The sequence below is a fragment of the Lodderomyces beijingensis genome (assembly GCF_963989305.1).
Source record: "Lodderomyces beijingensis strain CBS 14171 genome assembly, chromosome: 1".
NCBI classification, from domain to species: domain Eukaryota; kingdom Fungi; phylum Ascomycota; class Pichiomycetes; order Serinales; family Debaryomycetaceae; genus Lodderomyces; species Lodderomyces beijingensis.
The window spans coordinates 1,248,665-1,272,770 of record NC_089970.1 but is presented as its reverse complement, the minus strand read 5'-3'; the positions used below and the strand labels follow the sequence as shown (position 1 = coordinate 1,272,770).

Here is a 24,106-nt window from a genome sequence, read left to right as displayed (position 1 = left end):
ACATGTGCAAGATCCACTTGGTAGAAAGAAAAAAAGAAGTCACCATAAGGATGTTGACTGAACCCGTGGTGTCATGTGTAAGAAAAGAGAATCCCATGCTACATCTCCTCTACTGCCAATGGGAAATTACTCAATATTCAATAGTATCGGAAGCGTATCCACACTGGTTTCCAAACATGAATCGTTTTTTTCTTTTTCTTTCTTTTTTTTTTTCCACCAATACAACCGTGGTTCATAACCACATCTAAGATTTGGTTTGATTTGATCTGACTATATACGAAGCGGCTCAGATCAAGTGAAAATAGATTGAGGGGGGGGAGCGAGGCTTAGTCTCATTTCTTGTCTTGCGACCTTGTTTCATACGCACGTCACTCCATCGATGACACCAGTATACCACATTCATCATAGCTGTGGATTCGAATATAAAAAAAAAAAAAAATTCATCGCTATCCAAGGAATTCAATTCTCGTCTTGCTTCTTCAAGAGTTGTATCAACTCCAATCCCTGTCGCAACTGCTTTTCCGCTTCATTTATATCGTCAAATTGCAAAGCAGAATTGGCAAATTTTGTGTGTTTCTGAATTCGGGTGATGGCATCGTCTCTATTCAATATTTGTGTAATGTTTTCTTTGCTGAGCGGTTTCTGGTGATGATGTTGATGTTGTTGTTGAGGGGGAAGTGGAGTATTGCTAGTAGTATTGGTATGCAGCAGAACATTACGACTGACCAGTGGTTTTTCTTCTGAACGACGGCTTGTTGTGTCCTCATTTTGAGGTTGGATATAATGTATCGGGCCAGATTTGTTGATATGAGATATGTCTTCATCGGGTAAGTACTTGGGGGTCCCGGGCAACTTGACGGCTCCGTCATCGGGCTCTTCAGATGGCAAGAAGTGTGGTGCTCCTGGAAGATGAAGATCAACGTCCTTTTGGTCGCTGGATTTTGCGTCCTTCTCCAGCTTTTCTCCTTCGTCAACCACGCGAGCTGAGACATGGTCGTCACCATCATCATCCTCAGCGTTTAACTCGAGGTCATCATCACCCTTGAGCAGCTCATCAGCTTTGATATTTGTTATTTCGTCATCCAATTCTTTCTCCAACGCTGCGTCGTCGTCGTTGCCGTTGTCGTTAGTGGAGGTTTTGGCAACAAATGGAATTTCGTTTTTGATCAATCTCGTTAGCTGATACTTTAAAATCTTTACTTTTTCCTTATTCCCCTTGTCCAACTCGTCCCAAGAATGTATCTTGTCGCCGGTATACTTTGCGTAGTTTAGATTGTCTCCTGAACTTTTGAAAACGTCAAACAACTTGAAAAAGTCCAATGTGGCCCTGAATTTGCCCACCAATTGTGCTTTCTGGCTTGGTTCATAGCCGATCAAGCTCTCAAGACACGAGTTGAACAAATTGTAAACGAATTTGAATACATAGCCGAATGACAAATCCTTGTTCTTCAACACCTCATTCAACTCTGCGTCCTCTGTGCTGTTTTTAATAGACTCCGTGTCGTCTAATAGCTTGATGGTGAATTCTTCGTTGGCTTTTGCTTTAACGTGTAGCTTGTTCTCCAACACGTACTCGAGTACGAAAATCTTGCAGTAATAACTTAGGACAGGCTCAACGTTGGCTAGTTCGACCGATCTTTTCAAGAATACGGTTATCAGCTTATCTGATTTCAAGTCTTCAGGAACATCACTCTCTGATATCGGCATTTTTTTTTTTAATTATCCTGTTAGAGAAATTGAGGACTGAATTTGAGGTCAATATTGATATCTCTGAGGATGTATGTCTGTGTCTGTTTGTGTGTGAGTGTGTGTGTGTGTTTGTGGGGATGGGCAGGTCGATGGTTGCCACGATTATTATTTTTTTTTCGGATCAATTTTGGGATCACCGATTACAGCCACCGAGCAATTGACAAGCTCGACTGGTCAATATTCACAACAACAACAGCAGCAATAACAACAACAACAACAACAACGTTAAAGTAAAATTTCCAAGGTATGAGCATAACTGAGTCTTTACACTTTGAAGCCCCCCCCCCCCAGTTTACGAGCCGAGAACATGATGGTTTATCCCTAATCTGATATGTTTCGGTCTCTGCATTTGCCATTTTAACGGTGCGTAGGAAAATTGAAACCGGCCCAGTATAAATTTACAACCTCTTGAAGGTTCTTTTAGAACTATTGGGAATAATCCGGAGACCCTAGTACTAGCAAAATCATGGTGGCTCTGTTTTATTTTGGGTCTCATTCATCAGCATTCAAAGCTCCCAAAAGCGCAACGTCTGTTCTTTTGGAAAAAGAGCACTAGCATGGGAGGGAGGAGAGAAGCCCGCGAATTCGAGACGTTCTACTGTCGATGAGTGGCTTCACTTGTATGTGTGATTCACAAGTCGCTTAATCAAGACTTTTTTCCAAAAAAAGCGCACAGTTTATCTCTGTCGTTTGTGGCGGTGACTCAAGCTTCTCAGAAGGGAATGGGTTCTTGTCTGTACCGAGGCGTATAGGGTGGGGGATCGAGCCAGAGTAAACCGCAAGGATTCATATTTTTTTTAAACTCTTCATTTACTCCTCTTTACGTGATCTTCATCTCAGTTTGAATCAATCGCATCATATTCTACATTGCAATGGAATGGAATGGAAATTGGTAAATGAGTAAATTCTTTTTTTTTCTTTAGTGGTTCATAGCGGCCAGATGCATCAGATTTTGTTTCTATTAGTCCCTGGCATAATGTTTGCAAATTTCAACATTCTCAACTATTCAAGTGCGGCAAGCCCTATCAGTAATAGGATACTACGCTTACAAAGTTGACTATGGTTTCTTCCTTTTTTTTCGCGAGTTGTTGCTGTACACGGTTTGACCCCAGGATTTTGCTCGGTAAATTCTCGAAATATTTGACCAAAATATGAAACAAAAACGTTAACAAAAAAAACTAAGGAGTTTTCAGGAACTGCACGTCACCTCGAGAAGCTCATTGTTTGCGTTTTTAAACTAAGCAGGGTCCCATAAATATCAGTTCAAGGTTCATTAGGAGTGTGTGGGAATGCCTTTGTCCATCTATTATGATGTTGAAGTTCAGTATGGTACGTTGTTTGGGACGTCTTGCTTAAGTATTGGTGTGTGGATGCACAAAAGCTGGTGTAAGGATGCGTTTGCATCTTGCATCTTGTGTTGCAGATCCACCAGTAAGACACAAGATGTGGGATCCCCCCAGAAAGATACCAGAGCACAAGATGTGAGATCCCCGGGGAGATATCATGGCACAAGATCTAGTTGCATCCTAACACCAGCTTTCCACCGTGTATTAGAAAATCCACGTAAAGGTCACCTTTGAAAAGTCCAATCGCCTCAAGAAGTTCATATTTGAGAATGTTAACGGAACAGCATTCAAAGAAGACCGATTTATTGTTCATTAGGAAACGTGTGGGTGTGTCTTTTTCCCTCCATAGGGACACTTTCATTAGGATAAGTTATTCAAGTATTGATGTGTGGATACACAAAAAGTTGGTGTAAGGATGTGATTGCATCTTGCATCTTGTGTTGCAGATCCCCAATCTTGTACCAGAGCGCAAGATCCAAATGCATCCTAACACCAGCTTTCCACCGTGTACTGAAAATCCACATAAAAGCTGCGTTTGAAAAGTCTAGTTGCCTCAGGAAGATTATAGTTTGAGCATTTGAACCTGCTAGCACTCCGAGAATCCCAGTTCAAGCTTTAGGAGGTGTGTAAGTGTGTCTTTGTCTCTCCACTGTGATGTTGGAAGTCATAACGACACGTATTTTTTGGACATGTTGCTTAAGTATTGGTGTGTGGATGCACAAAGTGCTGGTGTAAGGATGCGTTTGCATCTTGCATCTTGTGTTGCAGATCCCCAATCTTGTACCAGAGCGCAAGATCCAAATGCATCCTAACACCAGCTTTCCACCGTGTACTGAAAATCCACATAAAAGCTGCGTTTGAAAAGTCTAGTTGCCTCAGGAAGATTATAGTTTGAGCATTTGGACCTGCTAGCACTCCGAGAATCCCAGTTCAAGCTTTAGGAGGTGTGTAAGTGTGTCTTTGTCTCTCCACTGTGATGTTGGAAGTCATAACGACACGTATTTTTTGGACATGTTGCTTAAGTATTGGTGTGTGGATGCACAAAGTGCTGGTGTAAGGATGCGTTTGCATCTTGCATCTTGTGTTGCAGATCCCCAATCTTGTACCAGAGCACAAGATCCAAATGCATCCTAACACCAGCTTTCCATCGTGTACTGAAAATCCACATAAAGGCTTGACCTGAAGAGTTCTGATTCTAGTATCTCAACTAACAGTGGAGAGAAGAGCTGAATAGCCGGAAGAGCGGGTCCAAAGCCAGGGGCATTTAGCAGGAAGGCACAGTCCGTGTCTTGGTGGCAGCTTTCCTCACACTGCCTTCCCATCTCATCAACACAACATTATCAGTGAAGAGTGAATCACTCATAATGGCCCGATCTATGTACATATGAATATATCGCAATCTCAGGTTTTGACGAATCATGTTTCCTTGAAGCAATTGATCATCGCTGAGATGTCGAGCACAATGATATGAATGTTGGTGAGGTCTTTTTTAACGAGAAGGAGTAGGGGGATTCAATTTCGGTGCTTTAGTAATTTGAAATATCCTGTTGAGTACTTAGAAAAAGGCTTTATCTGTTGCTTTTGCAATGGCGTGTCTCACACATTTTTTGCAGCCAGTTTCTCGAAACTTCCAAATTGTGATTAAAAATCATTCACAACTATAAGTTAATGCGAGTGTAAGGATGTAGTTTACAACATTTTCTCATGCTACATGTGAAAACTGGGGAATGGGGGCGTATTGAATAAGTAGATGCCTCTAAAATGTTTGACAACAATCGACTCTTCTGTCGCCAGTATAACAGCCCGGGGAGAACAAATACACCGGGTAAGTTAGAGCAAAGTCCCGACATCTCTGCAGCAGCTCAACAATCTCAGCGTGCGTTAACAATAACAACTTCAATCAAAGGCAGGACCCAAGAAATAGCGGGTGTTTTGCGTCACCCCCAAAATCAGAATAGATCAGTCACGATTACAATATTCCAAACCTCGCCTCGCCACCTCACCTCATCACCTCACCAGACCTCAGCGTTATGATGATGCTACTACAGTCTACTCGTGGCAAGAAACAAAAAACTCGACGATTGGTTCATGTGTAGCTCAGGACGATCCAACATTTTCAAGAAAAGCAAAAGTCGCCGATTCGAGAAGATTTGCAGGGGGGGGGGGAGGAAAAGAAGTACGCCCAGCAGCATCCGTTCATAGGTGACCAAGCTAGTCTCTCAGTGCAGTGGCTACTAATACAAACAACAGCTATTTTGTTTTTGACGTCTTCTGTTTCAAAGGTGACGCAAGTCATGATCTGAATTTTTTTTTTTTTCATTTCCCCAATTTTCAAATCACCTTGTTCGAAGCGGTCGATGTTCAACAGGACATCTGCCTTGTTGCTTGCTTTGCCCCACTAACGGTGTTTTTTTTTCAATCGTAAATTCTTCAAGAGATATGGAAGCAAAAAAAAAAAAAGAAAAATATACACAGCAGATGGCACAATCCCCACATTTTTAGGGTTTCTGGGGTTCGAGTAGTGTTGGAGTAAATTGATCGACTAGATTAATGTAGTCTGAGGAATGGATGTGGGGTATATAGTGGTAAGCGGACATAAGTCGACATGCAATTTTCTTCCCAGCCACTTCTTTTCTTGTCAGGCCACGTTGACTCCTACGGGTAATTATTAGCGGTGAATTGAAGTTGGCTTTGGAATCGTATAATCCCGTCTATTAGTTAGCAACATCACGAGAAAGAACATATTATATAATGTAAAATATAGAATGTCAACTTCTGTGAGCGAGATCCTTAAAAGAAATTATGATGGATGTGGTGTCTTTTGGGCACGAAAACAACACTACTGCCACCACTATTACATTCTATTACAAATACTTTGTCACCACCGGTAAATAATATAACAATTATCTTCTTGTTCTTGGTGATGCCGCATTTCTGCTACTCATGCGCACAAGCTATTATCCTCCTGCTTCCTCTCGCTTTTTCTCAAACACCCCCACCCCCACCCCCACTTTCACCCCCACCACCCTCTCCTCAAATATAATTTTCTCCAATTAAGGACATGTGCCTTCATCATCACAACGGGGAAAATCAATGGCTTCCCTTTTTTTTTTCATTAGGATCTGGGGGCAAGATGAAAGTTGATGCGTCAAACTTGCTTTCGCAATCGATAAAGCTATACAAAGTGAGCACGGCTTCGATTGTTTTTTTAAAAAAAATAAAAAAAAAAGAATAAATTACAAATACAGTTGCCTACTAAATCTTACATGCGGCGGCGTTCTTTGTCTTCCCTACGTCAAGATGCTCTAAAAAGTCCTCGAATTGTTTCGTAAACATATGCATGAGAAACGAACTAGAAACAACAACAGCGTTGGTCTAGTGCAGGTGGTGAGTGATAAAATTTTTAGTATCCTTTAATAGTCGGTGAACTTTCGTTGTTGCAGTAGTAGTGGTGGGACAACTACATACAGTGTAATATACACGGGAAAGTAGGGGGTCTAGGGGGGGTTACAAAATATAGTGGGTGGTAATTTGGGATTCTCCGAACTCGAATCGAACCCACTCCGATGATTCCCCGAACATACATACCTCCAATGCTCGGTCATCCAGAGGAAAGGTATTTCTTTGAAAACATCTTAGTCCAAGTTGCACACAGTGTCCAAAGAAAAGAAAAAAAACCAAACTATCCATTCCCCGAGACTTTTAAACACAGTGTTGGGCCAGAACCCACTTCGTGTTAGAAGCCTTGGGGTGGAAGGATAGTCTCAAGTTGAAGAAAAATATCTACCCACATAGAGGACCAACCACCACAACCAAGAAAAAGAAATTGGTGAGGAAGCTCCAACTTATTAGCCAAACACTCTTTACTCTTTGCTTCTCCACCACTCCCCCCCTTCTTCTTCTTCTTCTTCAAATGTAATGTTATGTGATGGGGTTACTGCTACTGCTGTTACTGCTGCTGCTACTTCTACTGTACCTGTCCATGTTTCGTCAAAGCGTCAAAATATTTAATTTTTGCTCTGAATGCGTGGTTTTAGCACAAAAAATCATTTAGGTTCCGTCCTTTCTGGTGGTATTTCGAGGATAATATTAACCCACCATCACACCTCCACCACTACTAGCCTCTTCTTCTTCTTCTACTTCACCTTTTGCTACCTATGTATTGCCAGTTGTAAATGTAATTTTCATGAAAATAAAAATAAAAAAAACAAAAAGCCGTACGATACAACGAAATTTTTCAACTCCGATATTTGATTTTTTTTTTTTTTTTTTTTTGGCTTCATCAATCCCCGATGCTTGGAGTACTTGAATTAAATTGTATTTTGCACCAGTATAACTCAAAAACATTTCTTCTGTTGTTCTCTTTTTACATATAAAACCAAAGGAGTTTCCCTTTTCTCAAGATGAGTTGTAGTCATTCATTTCTTCGACATCTCAAAGTTAACTGTATCTAGTGCTTGTTCTTTTTTCTTTTTTTTTTTTTTAAAAAAAGGAAAATCCATAGCCAGATTGTGACACAGACAACACCAGGTAAGAAAAGGAAGTAGTATATCAAGATGGTCGACACAGCCTCAGCGCACTCCAACGGGTACTCCGAAGAGTCCTCCATCCAAAAAGTCCAAGTCGCTAGTGATTCCAGAGACTATGTCATTTTTGGAAACCTCAAGATCTACCGACACGAGTTGCAAGCAGCATTGATGGACTCAATTGTTGTGCAGCAGCCATACACTCCTTCAGCACGCAGCAAGTTCGCCAACCCTGGTCCATTGGGATTGTGTGCTTTCGGGATTTCAACACTTGTCTTGTGTCTCATTAATGCCGGCGCCTACGGAATGAGGATCCCCAATGCAGCTGTCGGATTGGCCTGCTTCTTTGGTGGTGCCATCCAGTTGTTTGCCGGTGTGTGGGAGTTCTTTGTTGGCAACACTTTTGGTTTCACCGCTTTGACTTCATACGGCGCATTCTGGCTTGCCTGGGCAGCCATTCAGATTCCCTCGTTTGGTATCAAGGCTGCTTACACCGGCGAACTGGAACAATATGCCACTGCAGCTGGGTTCTTCTTAACAGGCTGGGCCATCTTCACTTTCATGCTCACATTGTTGACCTTCAAATCCTCGGTGGCATTCTGCGCCTTGTTTTCATGCTTGACAATCACCTTTATCTTCTTGGCTGCAGGCGACTTTACCGGAATTTTCACCGTGACTAGAGTTGGTGGAATCTTTGGTGTCATCACCGCCGTGTTGGCATTCTACAACGCTTTTGCAGCCACTGCTACCAAACAGAATTCATACATCCGTGCAAATGTCATACCCTTATCCAAGTAAGGTTAAACCACCAACACCAACCAGCCAATTCGAAAAAATAAAAAACAAGAACAAAAAATGAAGGGGGGGGATGGGGATCCTTTAACCTTTTTCTTTTTCTTTTTGTTTTTTCGTTTTTTTCAATTTTATTTATTCAAAATCAACTGTCTACGTTGTACTGCTATTTTCTTACTACTGTTGTCAAAAAATTTTTCGCTCTGGGGGGAGCCGGGACTTTTTTTTTTCATTTTGTTTTTTCCAGTTTGTTTTTATTCACAATCCTTATATATATTTATTGAACCTATACTATAGTTAAATTAACGAACCATTAACATTAACGAAACTTTTGTATGAACCTATATATATAAGGCCAAAGATGCTAGAAGCTGGATGAGTACCTTCTCTCCACCTCTCTGCCCTCATTGACCGTACTTTTTGCTATACAAGCCCAAGGCCTTTATAGGAAACAAGAACCTATAAGACGGATACTCAATCGCACAACTGTGATTAAACACTCCCTCCACATCTTCAAACTTCCACTCGCCACTTGGCAACTGTCTAGATATCAACAAATCGATACCTTTTCTTATCGGCTCTCTATCGGGATAATCGGCCAAGATCAACCCAATCAAAGCCCACGCAGTCTGCACGACAAGCGACGTTTCCCCGTTGACATAGGTGTGCGTCTCACAAGACTTCATCGACTCCGACCAGCCTCCGTCCTTCAACTGTTTCGATATAAGGAAATCGCATCCTCGTTTGACGGAAACCGAGTTTGAATAGTCCAAGCCGATCGAATTGAGCGCCTCCAACGCAAACATCGAGGCATACGTGTAGCATATTCCCCAGCAACCGTACCAAGAGCCATCGGTTTTGTCCTGCACATTGATGATGTACTCGATTGCACTCGAGATGGTTTGTTGCACCAAGTCCGGTTTGTAGTCGGGGTAGTACTTGTGAAAGTAGGTGAGACCGAGCACCGATGAATCAGTGCATTCAACATAGGGGTATTCAACCATGATGTTGTTGAACACTTCTGCAGGATTCAATTTTTCAAGCAACAAGGTTGACTTTATCCCTTCGTATGTTGAAAACGACCCGTACTCCCAGCTGCCAACATTTTGGATTTGCATCAAAACCTCAACTGCGTCGTAGAGGTTTTCGTCTTGAATCTCATCTTTTACGTCGGCAAACCTCGCGTCGTTTCTGACCATGATTATAGCTTTCATTGCCTCGGCCGTACAGTCACTTACCGTGTAGCCTTGGTCCTTGGTACTGAAAGGCCAAGCACCCTTTCTTCTATCCCTAAAGCTCCCCGGCACGCATTCCTCCGTAAACTGCGACCTCACCAAGAACAAATAAGCCTTCCTAATCATCTCCTGAAACTGCGGATTGTCAACAAGTCCCGTCATGAAAAAATACTGCACCATAAAAGCGGCATCCCACACTTGCACACCGTTGGTGCCCATCACCGTCATTCCCTGCGGACCGTGAAACAAAATGTCATTCATTCTCCGTTGTAGTCCAGCAAAGTTCTTGGACTTGGGGCCTTCATGGTAATACGTCACAACCATGTTCATGGCATAGCTGACAGGAGCAATACATAGATAGTCAGTATTCTTGTACTCCTTTTCAATCAATGCATATGTCTTTGAGTTGACCCACAGCAATAACCAATTTGGTCTCACTTTTTCCCACTGGCTCAACACGCAATTTGCGATATCGAGTATCTTGGTGTGGGGATAGTACAAGTCAACACCGCACACGTTGTTCCTGTTTTTTCCAAAATTTATCGATTCATAAGGTAGCTGGCTGGGGAGGTAGATTTCGCTTCTCAATTCCTGTAGTAGAGGAGTAACGATTTTGCAGCTGACCTTGTTCGCCAGCAAGTATCCCAAGGGCAAGTATATTGCCCTTGTATGGACCCACCACCTACCAGGATGTATCGGTAAGCTGTAGGGCAAGGTCCACAACTCCGGCGGGGCCGGATTGACGCCTTCCCAATCGTAGAGATTCAAAACAGCCATCCATGCCTTGCCCCAGTGGGGGTTCCTGATGGCACCACCTAGCCTGTGCAACGTTTTTCTCGCCTTGGCTACAACAGGATGGTCCGCATGGAGGCCCAACAACCGAAGACAGATGTAGTTCATTGTCGTGCCGAAACACGTTGACTTGTCAACCGAGTGCAAGCCCCAGCCCCCGTCAACGGGGTGGGCCGTGTTGACAATGTACCGTATCAATTCGATCCTATAAGGTTCTGGTATTTCCATTTGACAAAAGTAACTCGCAGCAACATAGCCAATCGTCATAAACATTGGTCCCTTGTATTGACAAGGGAATATGCCGTTGTCCAACTGCAAGAGCTTCAAGAAATGCGCTCCTTTCTCGGCTGCCTCGCCAGCAGTTTCGGCACGAGGGCCAGACGGGGTGGGGAAATCTGGTACATTGAGTAGCCACTGAACATAGGACGATTGCGGCTCCTCAATGCTTTCTTGCGCAGACACGTAGTGCCACGTCTCTTTTCCAACCGCGTCGGTTCTCAATCTCCAGCGGCACGGGTCGGTCTTGCGAAGACCAAGCTCCTCGGAATAATACATTTTTTTTTTTTCAAATCAAATGACGCCCTTTGCAGCTTATATATGAGAGCGTGGGAAAAAAATGCTATTGCATTAGTTTGAAGAACCAGGTGAGTGGATTCTCTTTAAAGTTGATATTTATACGGATATATAAACGTATACATATATGTGTTGCACATATGGTCTGTGCGGTAAATACGAGTCTATGTATATGGCATGTGCTTCCCCATATAGCACTATTTTTTTCTCTCTAAACGAGACAACTAGAGTCGAGGCAACACTAACAAAGTGAAAAATGAAGATTCTGCATATAACCAAAGGCTAGTTTGGTAGCAGTCAGATTGTCACGTGATTGCTTCAACTTTTAAATTTTCATATTACACAAAATTGTCTTTTTTTTTTTTTTTTTTTTTCCTCTTCCTCTTCTTCATCATTTTATCTCTTTCATGAAGGACAATTGAGAGGGTCATCTAGCAGTTATTCATTTACTTTTTTTTTTTTCATCATTCATTCAGTCATTCACTGATTCATTGATTCATCGATTCATTCATTCAAGGTGATTCTGAGAGTTTAGAGTGTCGTCCACCCTTGTTTCTTCTTTTTTTTTTTTTTCCAGAGGGAACGTACTATCATTTCTATCTCAGGAAAATTACCAAGAGACCATGGGCAAAAGAAAATCCGAGAGTCTTGTCGAAACTGCGAGCAATGAACTGAACTCCTCTGAAGAATTCACTGCTTTTTCCGATAGGGAGGAAGTGCCGAATGACCGTTCAGCAAACGGATACAAGGGGAAACGTCTCTTGGAAGAAGAGGAAGAGGAACAAGAAGAACAACATCATGGCATGAGCGAGGATGACGATGACGACGACGATGACGAAGATGTTGGAGATGAGGTCAACGGAGAAAAAAAGCAAAACTCAAGCACTTTATCATCACAGCCACCAACTAAGAAGCAAAAGAGACAGCTAACTGCCCAGGATATTCAAGTGGCGAGAGAAGCAGCCGAGTTGTTCAAATCCAACATCTTTAAACTACAAATAGACGAGTTGATGAAAGAAGTCAAAGTCAAGAAACACCACGAAGACAAGATGGAAAAAGTGTTGCATCGGTTGCACGATCTCATCAAACAGATACCGCCTGTTGAGGGCTTATCGCTACAGGACGCAGAGCACTTGTTTAGTCACAAGCGGATCGCAATTCCGTTCCCTGACCCTAAGCCAACCAATGTCAAATATTCTTTTGCATACAAACTTCCAGAAGAGGTTTCCTTGGTGGGTTCGTACGGGTTGAGAACAGGCATTAACCAGGGCCTGAGCATAGAAGTGGCATTGACCATGCCCAGGGATATCTTTCAACCAAAGGATTATTTAAACTATAGAGCATTATACAAGAGGGCCTTTTATTTAGCGTACCTTGCCGAACATTTACTTCCATTGACTAAAAAAAACAACTTGCCCGTTAAACTCACCTACCATTATCTAAATGATGACGTGTTGAACCCCGTCTTGCGAATCGAAAGCATACAAACGGAGAATGCGGATGACTTGACTTTTTTCAAAACTAAATACACCATTAATTTGATTGCATCTTTCCCCTTTGGCATATTTGATTACAAAAAGCTACTCCCGGACAAAAACTGCATCAGAGTCCAATCTGATGCTCAAGAATTGCCGGCGACTCCATTATACAATTCCAGTATTATCACGCAATCGTCGTATGATTTCTACTTGAAATACTTGTACATGGCCAAAAAGTCAACAGCAGCTTTCAAAGAGGCGTGTGTTCTCGGCAGACTATGGCTACAACAACGTGGGTTTAGCTCATCCTTGAGCAAAGGCGGATTTGGTCATTTTGAATTTGCCATCCTCGTTAGCGCGTTGCTTAATGGCGGCGGTGTCAATGGCAACAAGATTCTCCTAGCAGGTTTTTCTTCGTACCAAATGTTTAAAGGAACTATCCAGTATTTGGCCAGTACAGATTTAAACAAAGGTTACTTGTCGTTTTCCTCGCAAGTCGGCGGCGAAAGCGCACCCCCGGCAGGGAAATACAAAGCCGACGGATTTAATGTTCCGACAATCTTTGATAAAAACACCAAGCTCAATGTCTTGTGGAAGATGACGACATCTTCCTACCAGGCTTTGCAAAGCAAAGCCGTGCAGACTTTGGCGCTATTGAATGATGTGGTTCGAGATCGATTTGATCCAATCTTGCTCCAAAACTCGAAATTCGAACCGATCAACTACGACTTGGTTCTCACACTCACCATTCCTGAAGAAGTCCACGATTTATTCGGCGCGATAGAAAAGATTAAACTCATCACATTTGACAATTTCATCAAGCGCAAGATTTACTCGATAGTGGAGAGGGCCTTGGGTGCTCGGGCATCGCTTATCGTTGTTGAAAACGAGAAACCAGTTTTTTCATTTGCCATCAGCAAAAGGAAGCCCGTGCAACTGAGCGATAGTTACTTTATCGGGTTGCAGTTGAACCCAGAAGAGGCGGACAAACTAGTCACGAGGGGACCCGATAACGAAGATAAAGAGGCCGGCTCTAAATTTCGATCATTCTGGGGCCAAAAGGCGTCGTTGAGAAGATTTAAAGACGGAACGATTCAACATTGTGTTGTTTGGTCTATTACCGCGAGAGAACCGCTCGCGGTACCCATCATCAAATATGCTCTCGACTTGCACTTGCTGCCCGAGATGTCACAATACATTTGCACCGAGTGCGGAGAATTCGAGCAGAGACTACCAGTTCCTTTGCTCCCGACTGCGGCCAACCAAGTTACCAACTCACTCACGAGTTTCACTAATCTCAAAACCTCATTTGATAATTTATCTAAAAAACTTGTATATATGAAGTTGCCACTTACGGTAAAGTCGGTGTTACCGGCGTCGGTGGCGCTCAGGTACTCGTCAGCATTGCAGCCTGTGCCGTTTGCCGTGTCAAGCCCGGACTATTGGAACGACTGCATTATCCAGTTTGAAGTTTCCACCAGATGGCCCGACGAAATAAGTGCCTTGGAAAAAGTCAAGAGCGCGTTTTTGCTCAAGATTCATGAAGCCATGAAGAACTCTGGCTACACCACATTCCTCACAAAGAGCCATTGTGTTCCATTTAATCAGGACACGTGCGCGCTCAACATTCTAACCCCTGAAGGATACGGCTTCAGATTAAGGGTTTTAACAGAGAGAGACGAGATATTGTACCTCAGGGCCGTCTCTAATGCCGATAAGCAAAAGGCGCTAGTCCAAGACATCTACTTGAGCTTTGTTCGCCAGTACCAAGGGTCTGTCAAGCATACAAGAACCGTGTCCCAGCTCGCGCAGCACTTTCAATACTATACACCAGTTGTGAGGTTGTTCAAGTTATGGTTGGATTCTCAGTTGTTGCTATGTCATTTCAGCGAGGAGCTCGTGGAGTTGCTCGTCTTGAAATCATTTGTCGACCCAGCGCCATACGACATTCCCCACTCTGTTGAGAATGGGTTTTTGCAAACTCTTTGCTTTTTGGCCAATTGGAACTGGAAAGAAGTGCCGTTGATTCTAGACTTGGTCAAGAGCACGGCCGACGAAGACGCGAAATTGAGTGACAAGTTATCGATCCAGGCGTACAGGGTCATTGAAGACAATTTCAACAAACTCAGACAAAGCGACCCCTCGGGGATCAAGACCCAGTTTTTCATCGGCACCAAGGACGACCCTTCGGGAATATTGTGGTCCAGCAACCTCACGTTACCGATTGCCACGAGACTCACGGGGCTTTCGAGAGTTGCCGTTAGTTTGTTGAAAGCCCAAGGGATCAACCACTCTAATATGGAACTTCTTTTCACGCCCGCGTTGCAAGATTACGACTTTACCATTCGCACTAGAGCTCAGGATCTCACCACCTCGTCAGGCGTGCTACCACCCAATTCATTCAAGAACTTGGTCCAGCCATTGACATCGTACCCTAGTGATATCGAGTCCAAGTACGATTTGGTCCAGGCTTACGTTGCAGATTTGAATGAAAAGTTTGGCAACTGCATAATCTTCTCGGTCAAGAAATTCACCAGCTTATGCCCAAAGAACGAAAATGTCATTGGCGGTTTGTTTGTCCCCGCGTCGTTGACCAAGCGGAAATTCAGAGTCAACCTGGGCTTAAATGTGCAACCTGCCGAATCCGAAAACGATGACGAAGTCGTGCTCAACAAGGGAGCAGTTTTCGATGAGATTAAACTTATGGGAGGCGAATTGGTGACAGAGCTTGATATCCGTAAATAGGTCCCTTTTTTTTTCCGTAAACGATGTAATATTAATCTTGGGACGCGATGTCTTGTGACGCAATGCGGTCTAGTGCCTCAAGCCTTTAAAGTTTTTCATCATCTGAGTCTGCCAAACACAATTGAGTGAGCTTAACTGTGAAGGTGAAATTTTCGCGACATTTAGGTTCAAGTAGTACCCATGGTCAAGTGACGATATGGTGCTCTAGCCATTGGGAGCCATTTGTAAATCTATAAAAAGGCAGAGATTTCCCACTGAGAAATACATAGAATAAATAAGTGAGTTTTTTGTTTCGTTCATATCCACATGGGATTAAAGAGATGATACGAAAAGACTAGTCAAGTGAGTCGATGGAGCTGATTTCGTTAAGCTGCTTTTTTTTCGACTACATGACAGAGTTCCTCGAATTTTTTTGGATTGTAGTGCGGAGGAGAGCACCTGACTGCGACTGCGAGATCTACCCTCGCACCCTCGCGCCCTCGCACTTTCTGAAGATTCCAGATTCACCACTCGGTTTGCGGCAGTCTGCCAGACCACAGTAGGTGAACTTTTTTGACCAAGATTAAATTGACTCTCCAACCATCTACAACCAAATTTTCAATTCAAGTCAAAGCGAATTTCCTCGAAAAGACAGTTGTTTGTTATTTGTTATCCACGAGGGACGAGAGAGAGAAGATAAATGCCAATAGAGAATGAATCACCCGCAGCAGTTTGACCTCGAGAAGGAGCTTCGAGAATTCAACACGCAGCGATGCCCCACAATTGAACAGACAATAAGCAACAATCGGTCTGTACTATACAAGCGAAAGAAGTTTTTTCTTCAAAACCTTCGAGAGTCGATTCAGGTGGTGGAAATACTGCTCATCATAATTCTTTACTTGCGAGACGTATCGTTCTTGCGGTTGCTTTTGCGAGCAGCAGTGCATCTTGCCGTGACGAATATAAACCCGCCCGTGCCGCACTTGCAACTATCCCCGGAGCACAAGGAGCTGATGATCAAGTTGAGTCTACGTGGAGTCATCTACGGGAACTTGTTCTGTATGATACTCCATCTAATCTTTGGGGCCTATTCGTCAAACAGTGGCAATGGCGATGGCAATGGTGATTCCATGCACGGTGGAATGACCGTGCAGTTTATTGGCGAGAGGTACCCTTACTCGCGGCTCGAGTTGATTGCGTTGGACCTATGCATTTTCGCGACCCAGTTGATTTACCATTACTTGATTGGCGTGGTCAATGACCTGAAAGTATTGGAGGCCAAGTCAGCTAACGAAGCCATGGAAAGTGAATGCATAGAAATGGTGGAATCGCCGGGGCTGATTGAAGGACATGCCGGTAGAGCACCCATTGAAGAAGACGGCTACAACGGGAATGTATTTCTATTGACCATCGATCTACTAGGAGGCATGAAAAAAGTGATGGATTACAATATAAACTTTGAGGGCTACACGTCGAGCAGAGCTCAGGTATAGTGATATTTAATAGAATATGGTTTTATATGGGGAAAAACAAAAAGAAGAAGAAGAAAAAGAAAATCACCAAAAGAATAACTGTAGGTAGAAAGGACCCTAAAACGAGCATAATCTCTTGTCGCGGGGGGGGATGATTTTTTTCTACTATTCAAAAGAAGGTTTCTATAAATGATTTCCCCTGGAACCTTTTGCCACAGTCATCAGCTATACAAGTCCGCGGAGCGAAAATCTGAGGGTTGCCGATGGTGGGACCCGTCACCGTGTTCTTCTCTGCCTTGCTCTTGGGCCGCGTAACGATGTTTCTCACACACCTGCCGCAATAAGTGTGGCCGCATTTGGCAACAAAGATCCGTTTACTTAGATCAACGTCGGCCACGGTGAACGGGTAAACGCAGAACCACGGTGCCTTAGTGTTGTACTCCTGGGTGTACTTGACAAAGTTGGCGTTGTATCCAGGGTCGCCTTTAAAGTCCTCTGGCGCACCATCGCCCAAAACGACGCCACAGAGCTCGCAGACTAGCAATTCTCCAGCCTTGATGGTGGTTGTATGGGTATTCTTGGACTGTTTCACTTCAGCCTGTTTCAATTTCGACTGCAAAAACTTCCGGTTGTACTCGCTCTCGGTCCGTATTCTATCATCGATGATTCGTTGATTGTCCTCTTCGATAGTTTGCATTACCTGCCGATCAAACTCAGCTTCGCCCACGCCTCCGCCAATCATAAGATGCCGCTGTATGGCTTGATTGGAAAAGGGACCCAAATCATAGAAAAACCGCTGGGCTCCTTCTTCAAGCGAAAACGGGGATGGACCGCTATTCCCATTCCCATTCCCACGGCCGTGACCTTGTCTCATGTAGGCTTGCTCAATCTGCTCGCGAATCCGCCGCTCAGTGATTGCAAGCGCTGGTACTTGATGCGGTCTTGAATTGGGATGGGTCCTGTAAAGTCTTCCTTGTCTTTGGATGAAACGATCCGTGGGCATCGCGTTCTGTGTCTGACCTGAGTGTTCAGATACAAAGGGCTGCATGGGCCCAACGCCTCGAGACGTGAGATTGGTTTGTCTAGTGCCATATCGTTGATGATGATGATGATGTTGTTGATGATGTTGATGATGTTGATGTTGTTGTGCTGTGGGGGTGGGTCGCCGAAAATGTATCACCCTCTGGATGAAACTCGGCAGGTGTGTTATTCGTCCCACTGGCGTATCTATGTAGGGAGACTCTGCGCGTTGCTCCCCTGTAATCTGCAAATCTTCATCATCTTCATTGTTGTTATCGTTATCGTTATCCTCTTCCTCTTCGATCTCAGTTTCGGTATCATTGACAGCAGCAGAATGCGGCGTTGACTGAGGATCGGGATCGAGGACAACGCGAACTGGAGGCGCCGACAATCGTGCCGAGCTCCTGTTATTTGGCAAAGTTGTTTGTGGATATCCTGAAGTTCGTAGATTACTGGTTGCGGTATTTGCCATCGTCAGGCTAGGCAGTGCCTGGGCCCCACGATGTGTGTGTGTGTGTGTGCGAGTGCGGGTGCGGGTGTCCTGGCTTTGGCTATGGCTCGGGATCTCGGGGACCCGTGTGTTGGTCACGATATTGATTATCTGCAAGTCGTCGTCGTCGCCTTCATCAGAATTCGTGCTGACAATTCTTTGCATTCTTGATGCTGGTCTAGTAGGGAGTCTCAGACCGCTTCTCCGATCATTGGTATTCGAACTAAGAGACAGCCGAGGCGAGCTCTCTTGCGATGACGGTATGGATACAACGTGGTGGGCTAGCGAGCTGTTTCCTCGTCTTCGCTTCGGGGCCCTCCTTTCTTGACCAATGTTGGATGACATGTCGACGAGGAAGAGAATGACAGGTGCCGTCTCTGACAATCTCAAGTGAGAGCCACCGGGAAAAGAGATGAAATTTTTTTCTTTGATGTGTTGTGGTAATAGTTTTGCTCTTCTTGAGTTTAACTTTCACCGGGTGGAAAGATAATGGGGATGTGAAAGTTGTTGTGTTTCCGTGCTGCTGCTATTGCCTTTGTTGTTTTTCCGTTGGCGTTGCCGTTGGTGCTGCCGTCGGTGTCAGTGTTGCCGGTGTTAATGTTGTTGTAGCAGAAGAGGATAGAAACAGATTCAAAGATGTGTGTGATGTGAAATTGGTGATAGTTTGATATCTAAGTACGCAAGATTAGTCGGGTGGATAACGTAAGTTCTCACCTACCACCGTCGAGTAGCATCCATGTTTCGAAAAAAAAAAAAAGAGAGAAAAAGAAAAGTGCCAAACACCATCTCTGCCTACTTGACAAGGACAGAGGCAAAGAAAAGGTGAGTAAAGAAGAGAAGAGACAAGCCGTGACATAAGCGTAGACTAGTTCACAGCTGACCGGATAGGAGAAATGCACTTGTTTCGCTTTGTCTCTCTACTAGCACGCTCTTGACAAGGCAAGCAGTCGGATCCAGCCAGTCGCAAACTTTCGCAACTAGATTTGCGATTTGTAAAGGGTTTTCTTTTTTTTTTCCTTTTTTTTTTTATCAATGAATTTTGGGGAGTCCACTTCAATGATTATTCCGGCTCTAAATGAAGAATGGCGAATTTCAAGGACAGCTAAAAGTATTACATGAGGGAAGAGGGCCCTCCAACAAACTCAAACTGCCAATGGTCCCACGTAGAGGAGGGGACGAAAAACTCTGACTTTAAGCAGCTGCTTTCTGGTTGAGTTGTTGTGTGAGAGTATAAACCGTCCTGGATGGGTTGTCCTTGACAATCAATTGAGAGGTACTTGAGCGGTGCTTGAGCAAACTGTGCCACTGCCAACCACTGATCATTGCAGTGTAGAAAAAAAATCGAGTTTGAGGGCAGTCGGCTGATGTTGACACTCATGGTTCAGGCGCAGCGCACACTGTCAGCTGCAAATCTTGGTTTGGGGTGGAGGCATCGATCGCTTCAGGCTAGCATGGAAAAAGAAACCCTGAGGTCATAACCTATAGTCGCTTCCCGGTACTCTTACCCAGCAGATATATCTATAGTGTTTTTCTTTTTTCGAAGTTGGATCACAAGGCATGGAATGTGGCCAAAATTTCGCATTAATCTCACGCAAAGCGTTGTGACATCTGTTTGGTTGAGTCCTAAACTTTTGCGATATTTTTTTTCCCCTCCCGTTGCTCACAGAGCTTCTATCTAGCAAAGGGCATGAATGTGTATATGTCATATTCACAACTTTGGTCTACTGGAAAGATTGACAGTAGAAAATGGGCTTGCGAATGAGAGGTCGTTTCGAAGACATCACGTGACCACACAAAGGGGTATTTGGGGGCTTTAATATTATTTGTATAAATATTTTTCTTTTACCTGTACCAATTCAGGTTTCATCTCACTGCGTTTGGGTCTTTGGTCCAGTTTTGACTTGCAGCAAAATATCCGGAGCGATTGAAAGTCAAGTCTCTGCACTCTAGGGTTTCTAGGGGGAGGAGGAAAAAGGGACGATGCTGTTCTTGAGAAAGGGCAAAATCTGAGGATTGATTTACCTCTGCTTACTTGAGTAAAATAGAGCATTCTCCTTCTCCCCCTCCTCCTCTCTTGGATATATGATACAATAGGTCCATCAATTTATTGTACTTGCTACAAGGAACAACATCTTAGACTTGGGTATCCATCAGATGTGGTGCAAGGTAAAAAGCGTTCATCTTTTCGCTCTTGATTTTCTTTTGTTTTGTGTCAAACCCGGCGTCGTGTCTTTTGCGGAGAACGGCTCAGATTTGACGGAGGTAGGGAAACATCCATTAAGTTTGCACAGTGGAAAAACGTCAACTTATTTACACCACGAAAGGCTTGAAACAAAGAACAGACGGATAAAAAAGTAAGAACTTGCAAGTATTTTCCTATCCTCCAAGGTTTGGCTCATCAGCCAGACCGACTTCTGGTATGCATTTTTCTAAAATTGTCCGTTTCCTCGGTAACTGACGACTGTTGCTTTAGTAGAATGCTAATTTTTTGCTTTTAGTTGTGTTGATGGGATGGTGACACTTACGCTATACAGCCCAGGCTTTATCGTTTTTTTTTTTTGCAGCACAAGTTCAGCTGATTGACGAGGTTCTGCTCGTTTTAAACAGGGTCTTTTTGTTTTTGCTTTTGCTTTTTAAACTATTGGCTCCGTTGATTAATGATGGCTAATCCGCCTTTCCACCCCCCCACCTCTGATAACGAGAATACACGCACCTCGGACCTCGGAAAACTTGTAGCTTGTGCGACTTGGAGGTTTAAAAGGGGATTGCCTGGTGGATCATGCCACTCTTTTGCCGAAAAAGAAAGAGTCAGCGTACAGCCCTCTAGAACCCAGAGCGCAACGAAGCAAGCAACTGCAAAAAAAAAAAAGACGGATAAATTTGCACGTGTATATTTCCCAATTGGGAAATATGCGTGTGAAATAAATCGTGCCTCCTGAACGCAGTCGTTCTACCCCACTCAATTCGCCTGTTGTTGGTCCGGAAAAAAATGGCTCTTAAGTCCGCTTTGTACAGTTCACCTACACGTTGCCTCCTTTAGCCAGGGTAACCACTAGCTTTTTCTTAACAAAAAAAAAAAAGAGTGTGAATTTTCATTTGACGATCCTTTGTCTAACCATCAACGGATATTCTTTCCAAAGGAAAAAGAATCCTCATACGAGTGGGTATTGTACAGTATAATAACGAGCATATATATATATGTAAACAAGCTTTAGTCTACTAGACTGGCCGTGATTTATTCGACTCTCCATTCCAGCAACAGACTCAGTTTTTTTGTTTTTGATTTTGATTTTATTTGTATTTATTTTTGCCGTAGTCATGTCGTCAATCACGTTAACCAAGGAGTCCCACACTAACCCTGCGAAGTTCAGGGTCAAATACGAAAACAGTAACAAGATCCTCAACCCGGGTGCCGCAAACAAGCTGATCATCAACGATGCCTTACCTGCACTCACCACAACTTCGAAAGTCGCCATTATTGGTGCCGGTTTCGGTGGCATTGGAATGGCAATCAAGACGATCAAGGACTTGAAAGTTGACGACGTTACCATTTTCGAAAGACACGATAACTTTGGCGGCACTTGGTACTCAAACACCTACCCTGGTTGTGCCTCCGATATTCCTGCATTATGGTACTCCTACTCGTACGCCTTGGCGTCCAACTGGACCAGAATCCAACCACCACAGTATGAAATGGAAGAATACATACAAAGAATCGTAGACCAGTTCAAATTGAGAGAAAAAGCCAGGTTTGAGACATCTATTGATAAATGTGTCTTTAATGAAGAGCTGGGAATGTGGACTTTATATGGACACGACATGAAGACGGGCCAGAGGTTGGAGCACAAATGTCCAATATTAGTTTCTTGTCTGGGTGGATTAGTTCACCCTGCTCAATTTCAAGCAGAAGGGTTGGAGACTTTTAAAGGCAAATACATGCACTCGGCAATTTGGGACCATTCCGTTGATTTCAAAGGCAAGAATGTTGTCATTGTTGGTAACGGCTGCTCGGCCAACCAAGTTGTTCCTGCTTTGCTCAACGACTCAAAGTACGATGTTGCGTCAATCACCCAAATAGCCAGGTCCAAGCATCACATTATGCCACCGGTTCCAAAGGTTTTACTTTGGATATACAACTTGTTGAGCTTCCACTACTACGGATTGCTCTTGGTCCGCTGGCTCGTTATAATCCTTGCCGAGTTGAGATTCCCGCTTTATAAAGGCAATGGGTTCTTATCGAGATTTGTTCGTTGGATCAACGTCAAATTATCGGAACACTACATCAGAAACAATGCACCAAAGGAGTTTCAAGATAAACTCACTCCCGATTTCAAAATCGGATGCAAGAGGTTGATTTTCGACTACAAATACGTTCCATCGTTGAATGACCCAAGGATGAATTTAACCAACGAGCTGATTAAGAAAGTAGTCGAGGATGGTATCATTTTGACTAATGGTGAGTTTGTCAAGGCTGACATCATTGTTGCTTGCACGGGCTACAACATTTCCAAATCGTTCAAGCTCCCCATAGAAACCACCAAAGGCAAATCGGTAAACCAGTATTGGGACACGGAAGGTCCAAGTGCTTATCGTACTCTTTTGGTGAAAAACATCCCCAATTTGTTCTTAATTGGTGGACCAAACTCTGCCACGGGCCACTCCTCCGTGGTTATGGCCATCGAGAATGGTATTGAGTACTACAAAAAGGTTGCCAAACCAATCTTGGAAGGTAAGGAGAAGTCGGTGGTTGTCAAAACCGAGGCATATGATCGTTGGTTCAACGACATTCAAGCAGAGTTGCGCAAGAGTGTGTTTGGTTCTGCATTTGGTGGTTGTGTTTCGTGGTATAGCAATGGTTCCGTGAACTCGACTGCTTTCGCTTGGAGCCAGCTCTACTACTGGTACATTACCAAGTTTCCAAACTATAAAGACTTGATTTATCAACCAGTGACTGAGACCAAAAAGACTGCCTAAGATTTAGAAAAGATAGAATTATGCTGAAAAGAAAGAAAACAATTAGAGTATTTCTGTATTTATTTGATAAAGACGTTTTCCGTTACTTCAAGCTGTAGTGCAGAGAAACCACCTAGAGAACTCTCAGAGGACAACAATCTAACTATAAATGCTTTGGAGGGGCGATCTGTCTTCTTTTATTTTTTGAACAGGAAAGCGGTTGAGTAGCGAAATGAAAGAGAGATGCTGCCAAAATTGCGAGGGCGGGGGAGGGGGGGGGGGTAGTTTGCAAACACACACCAAACACCAAAGATCAAAACCACTAAAAATAAATCTGGGGAAGAAATGAGTCGGGCTTATGGGCCAACTTGGAAGGGGGGCCATATAGTACGTAATATTGATGAAACAAAATTACTTTGTTTGGAGGAAGCAGGTAGGGAATTTGACGGTGAGCTCGGACAAGCGCTAGCAAGCCCCGTGAATCGTCAAACGTCAACCGTGAACCGTAAACCGTGGACCCTCGACTCACACACGCTAATACGACTGAGCTCTTTAGTTTTAAAAAAAAATCAGCATCTCCATAACCTGTTTTTTTTTTGTTTTTTTTTTTTGTTTTTCAGGTCCATCTTCACCGATAAAGCCTTTCTCTTCTTGCTGTGCAGAGCATCAGGCGAAGTCAAACTTTTGTTTTTTTTTTTTGCAATCAGATGAAATGGAACGTTTTATTTTTCTTTTTTTTTCGAAAAAGATTTGACTCCTTTCTTTGGCTGAAAACTTTTTCTTTTTTGGTATCAGAAAGTTTGACTTCTTCTAGATGCAACATAGACACCCCACACATGCGCGCACACACACTGTCAAAATAAATTATCACGCACCTTTTTTTTTAACTTCTTCTTGGTTTGATAAGCCAACGGGCCCTACTCAATGTAGCGCCATAGTTAAGTAGTACAACAATG

General features: G+C 43.5%; 7 protein-coding genes across 7 annotated transcripts; 4 read left to right on the top strand and 3 right to left on the bottom strand. All coding sequences in view use genetic code 12, as the record gives it.

Annotated features, from left to right (window-relative positions):
- Positions 1-459: 459 nt before the first annotated feature.
- LODBEIA_P05260 (uncharacterized protein) lies at positions 460-1,707 on the bottom strand (the record flags this gene model as incomplete). Its single annotated transcript, XM_066975572.1, has 1 exon — positions 460-1,707. One exon carries the CDS (start codon positions 1,705-1,707, stop codon positions 460-462), a length of 1,248 nt encoding a protein of 415 aa, XP_066827464.1.
- Positions 1,708-7,651: 5,944 nt separating this feature from the next.
- Positions 7,652-8,419, top strand: LODBEIA_P05250 (uncharacterized protein; the record flags this gene model as incomplete). Its single annotated transcript, XM_066975561.1, has 1 exon — positions 7,652-8,419. The coding sequence occupies one exon, from the start codon at positions 7,652-7,654 to the stop codon at positions 8,417-8,419; it is 768 nt and encodes a 255-aa protein (XP_066827463.1).
- Positions 8,420-8,817: 398 nt separating this feature from the next.
- Positions 8,818-10,995, bottom strand: LODBEIA_P05240 (uncharacterized protein; the record flags this gene model as incomplete). Its single annotated transcript, XM_066975550.1, has 1 exon — positions 8,818-10,995. The coding sequence occupies one exon, from the start codon at positions 10,993-10,995 to the stop codon at positions 8,818-8,820; it is 2,178 nt and encodes a 725-aa protein (XP_066827462.1).
- Positions 10,996-11,636: 641 nt separating this feature from the next.
- On the top strand, positions 11,637-15,236 carry LODBEIA_P05230 (uncharacterized protein; the record flags this gene model as incomplete). The annotated part of the gene is made up of 1 exon (XM_066975539.1): positions 11,637-15,236. The coding sequence occupies one exon, from the start codon at positions 11,637-11,639 to the stop codon at positions 15,234-15,236; it is 3,600 nt and encodes a 1,199-aa protein (XP_066827461.1).
- A 692-nt stretch (positions 15,237-15,928) lies between these two features.
- On the top strand, positions 15,929-16,708 carry LODBEIA_P05220 (uncharacterized protein; the record flags this gene model as incomplete). The annotated part of the gene is made up of 1 exon (XM_066975528.1): positions 15,929-16,708. One exon carries the CDS (start codon positions 15,929-15,931, stop codon positions 16,706-16,708), a length of 780 nt encoding a protein of 259 aa, XP_066827460.1.
- A 148-nt stretch (positions 16,709-16,856) lies between these two features.
- LODBEIA_P05210 (uncharacterized protein) lies at positions 16,857-18,362 on the bottom strand (the record flags this gene model as incomplete). The annotated part of the gene is made up of 1 exon (XM_066975517.1): positions 16,857-18,362. The coding sequence occupies one exon, from the start codon at positions 18,360-18,362 to the stop codon at positions 16,857-16,859; it is 1,506 nt and encodes a 501-aa protein (XP_066827459.1).
- A 3,153-nt stretch (positions 18,363-21,515) lies between these two features.
- On the top strand, positions 21,516-23,171 carry LODBEIA_P05200 (uncharacterized protein; the record flags this gene model as incomplete). Its single annotated transcript, XM_066975506.1, has 1 exon — positions 21,516-23,171. One exon carries the CDS (start codon positions 21,516-21,518, stop codon positions 23,169-23,171), a length of 1,656 nt encoding a protein of 551 aa, XP_066827458.1.
- Positions 23,172-24,106: the final 935 nt, after the last annotated feature.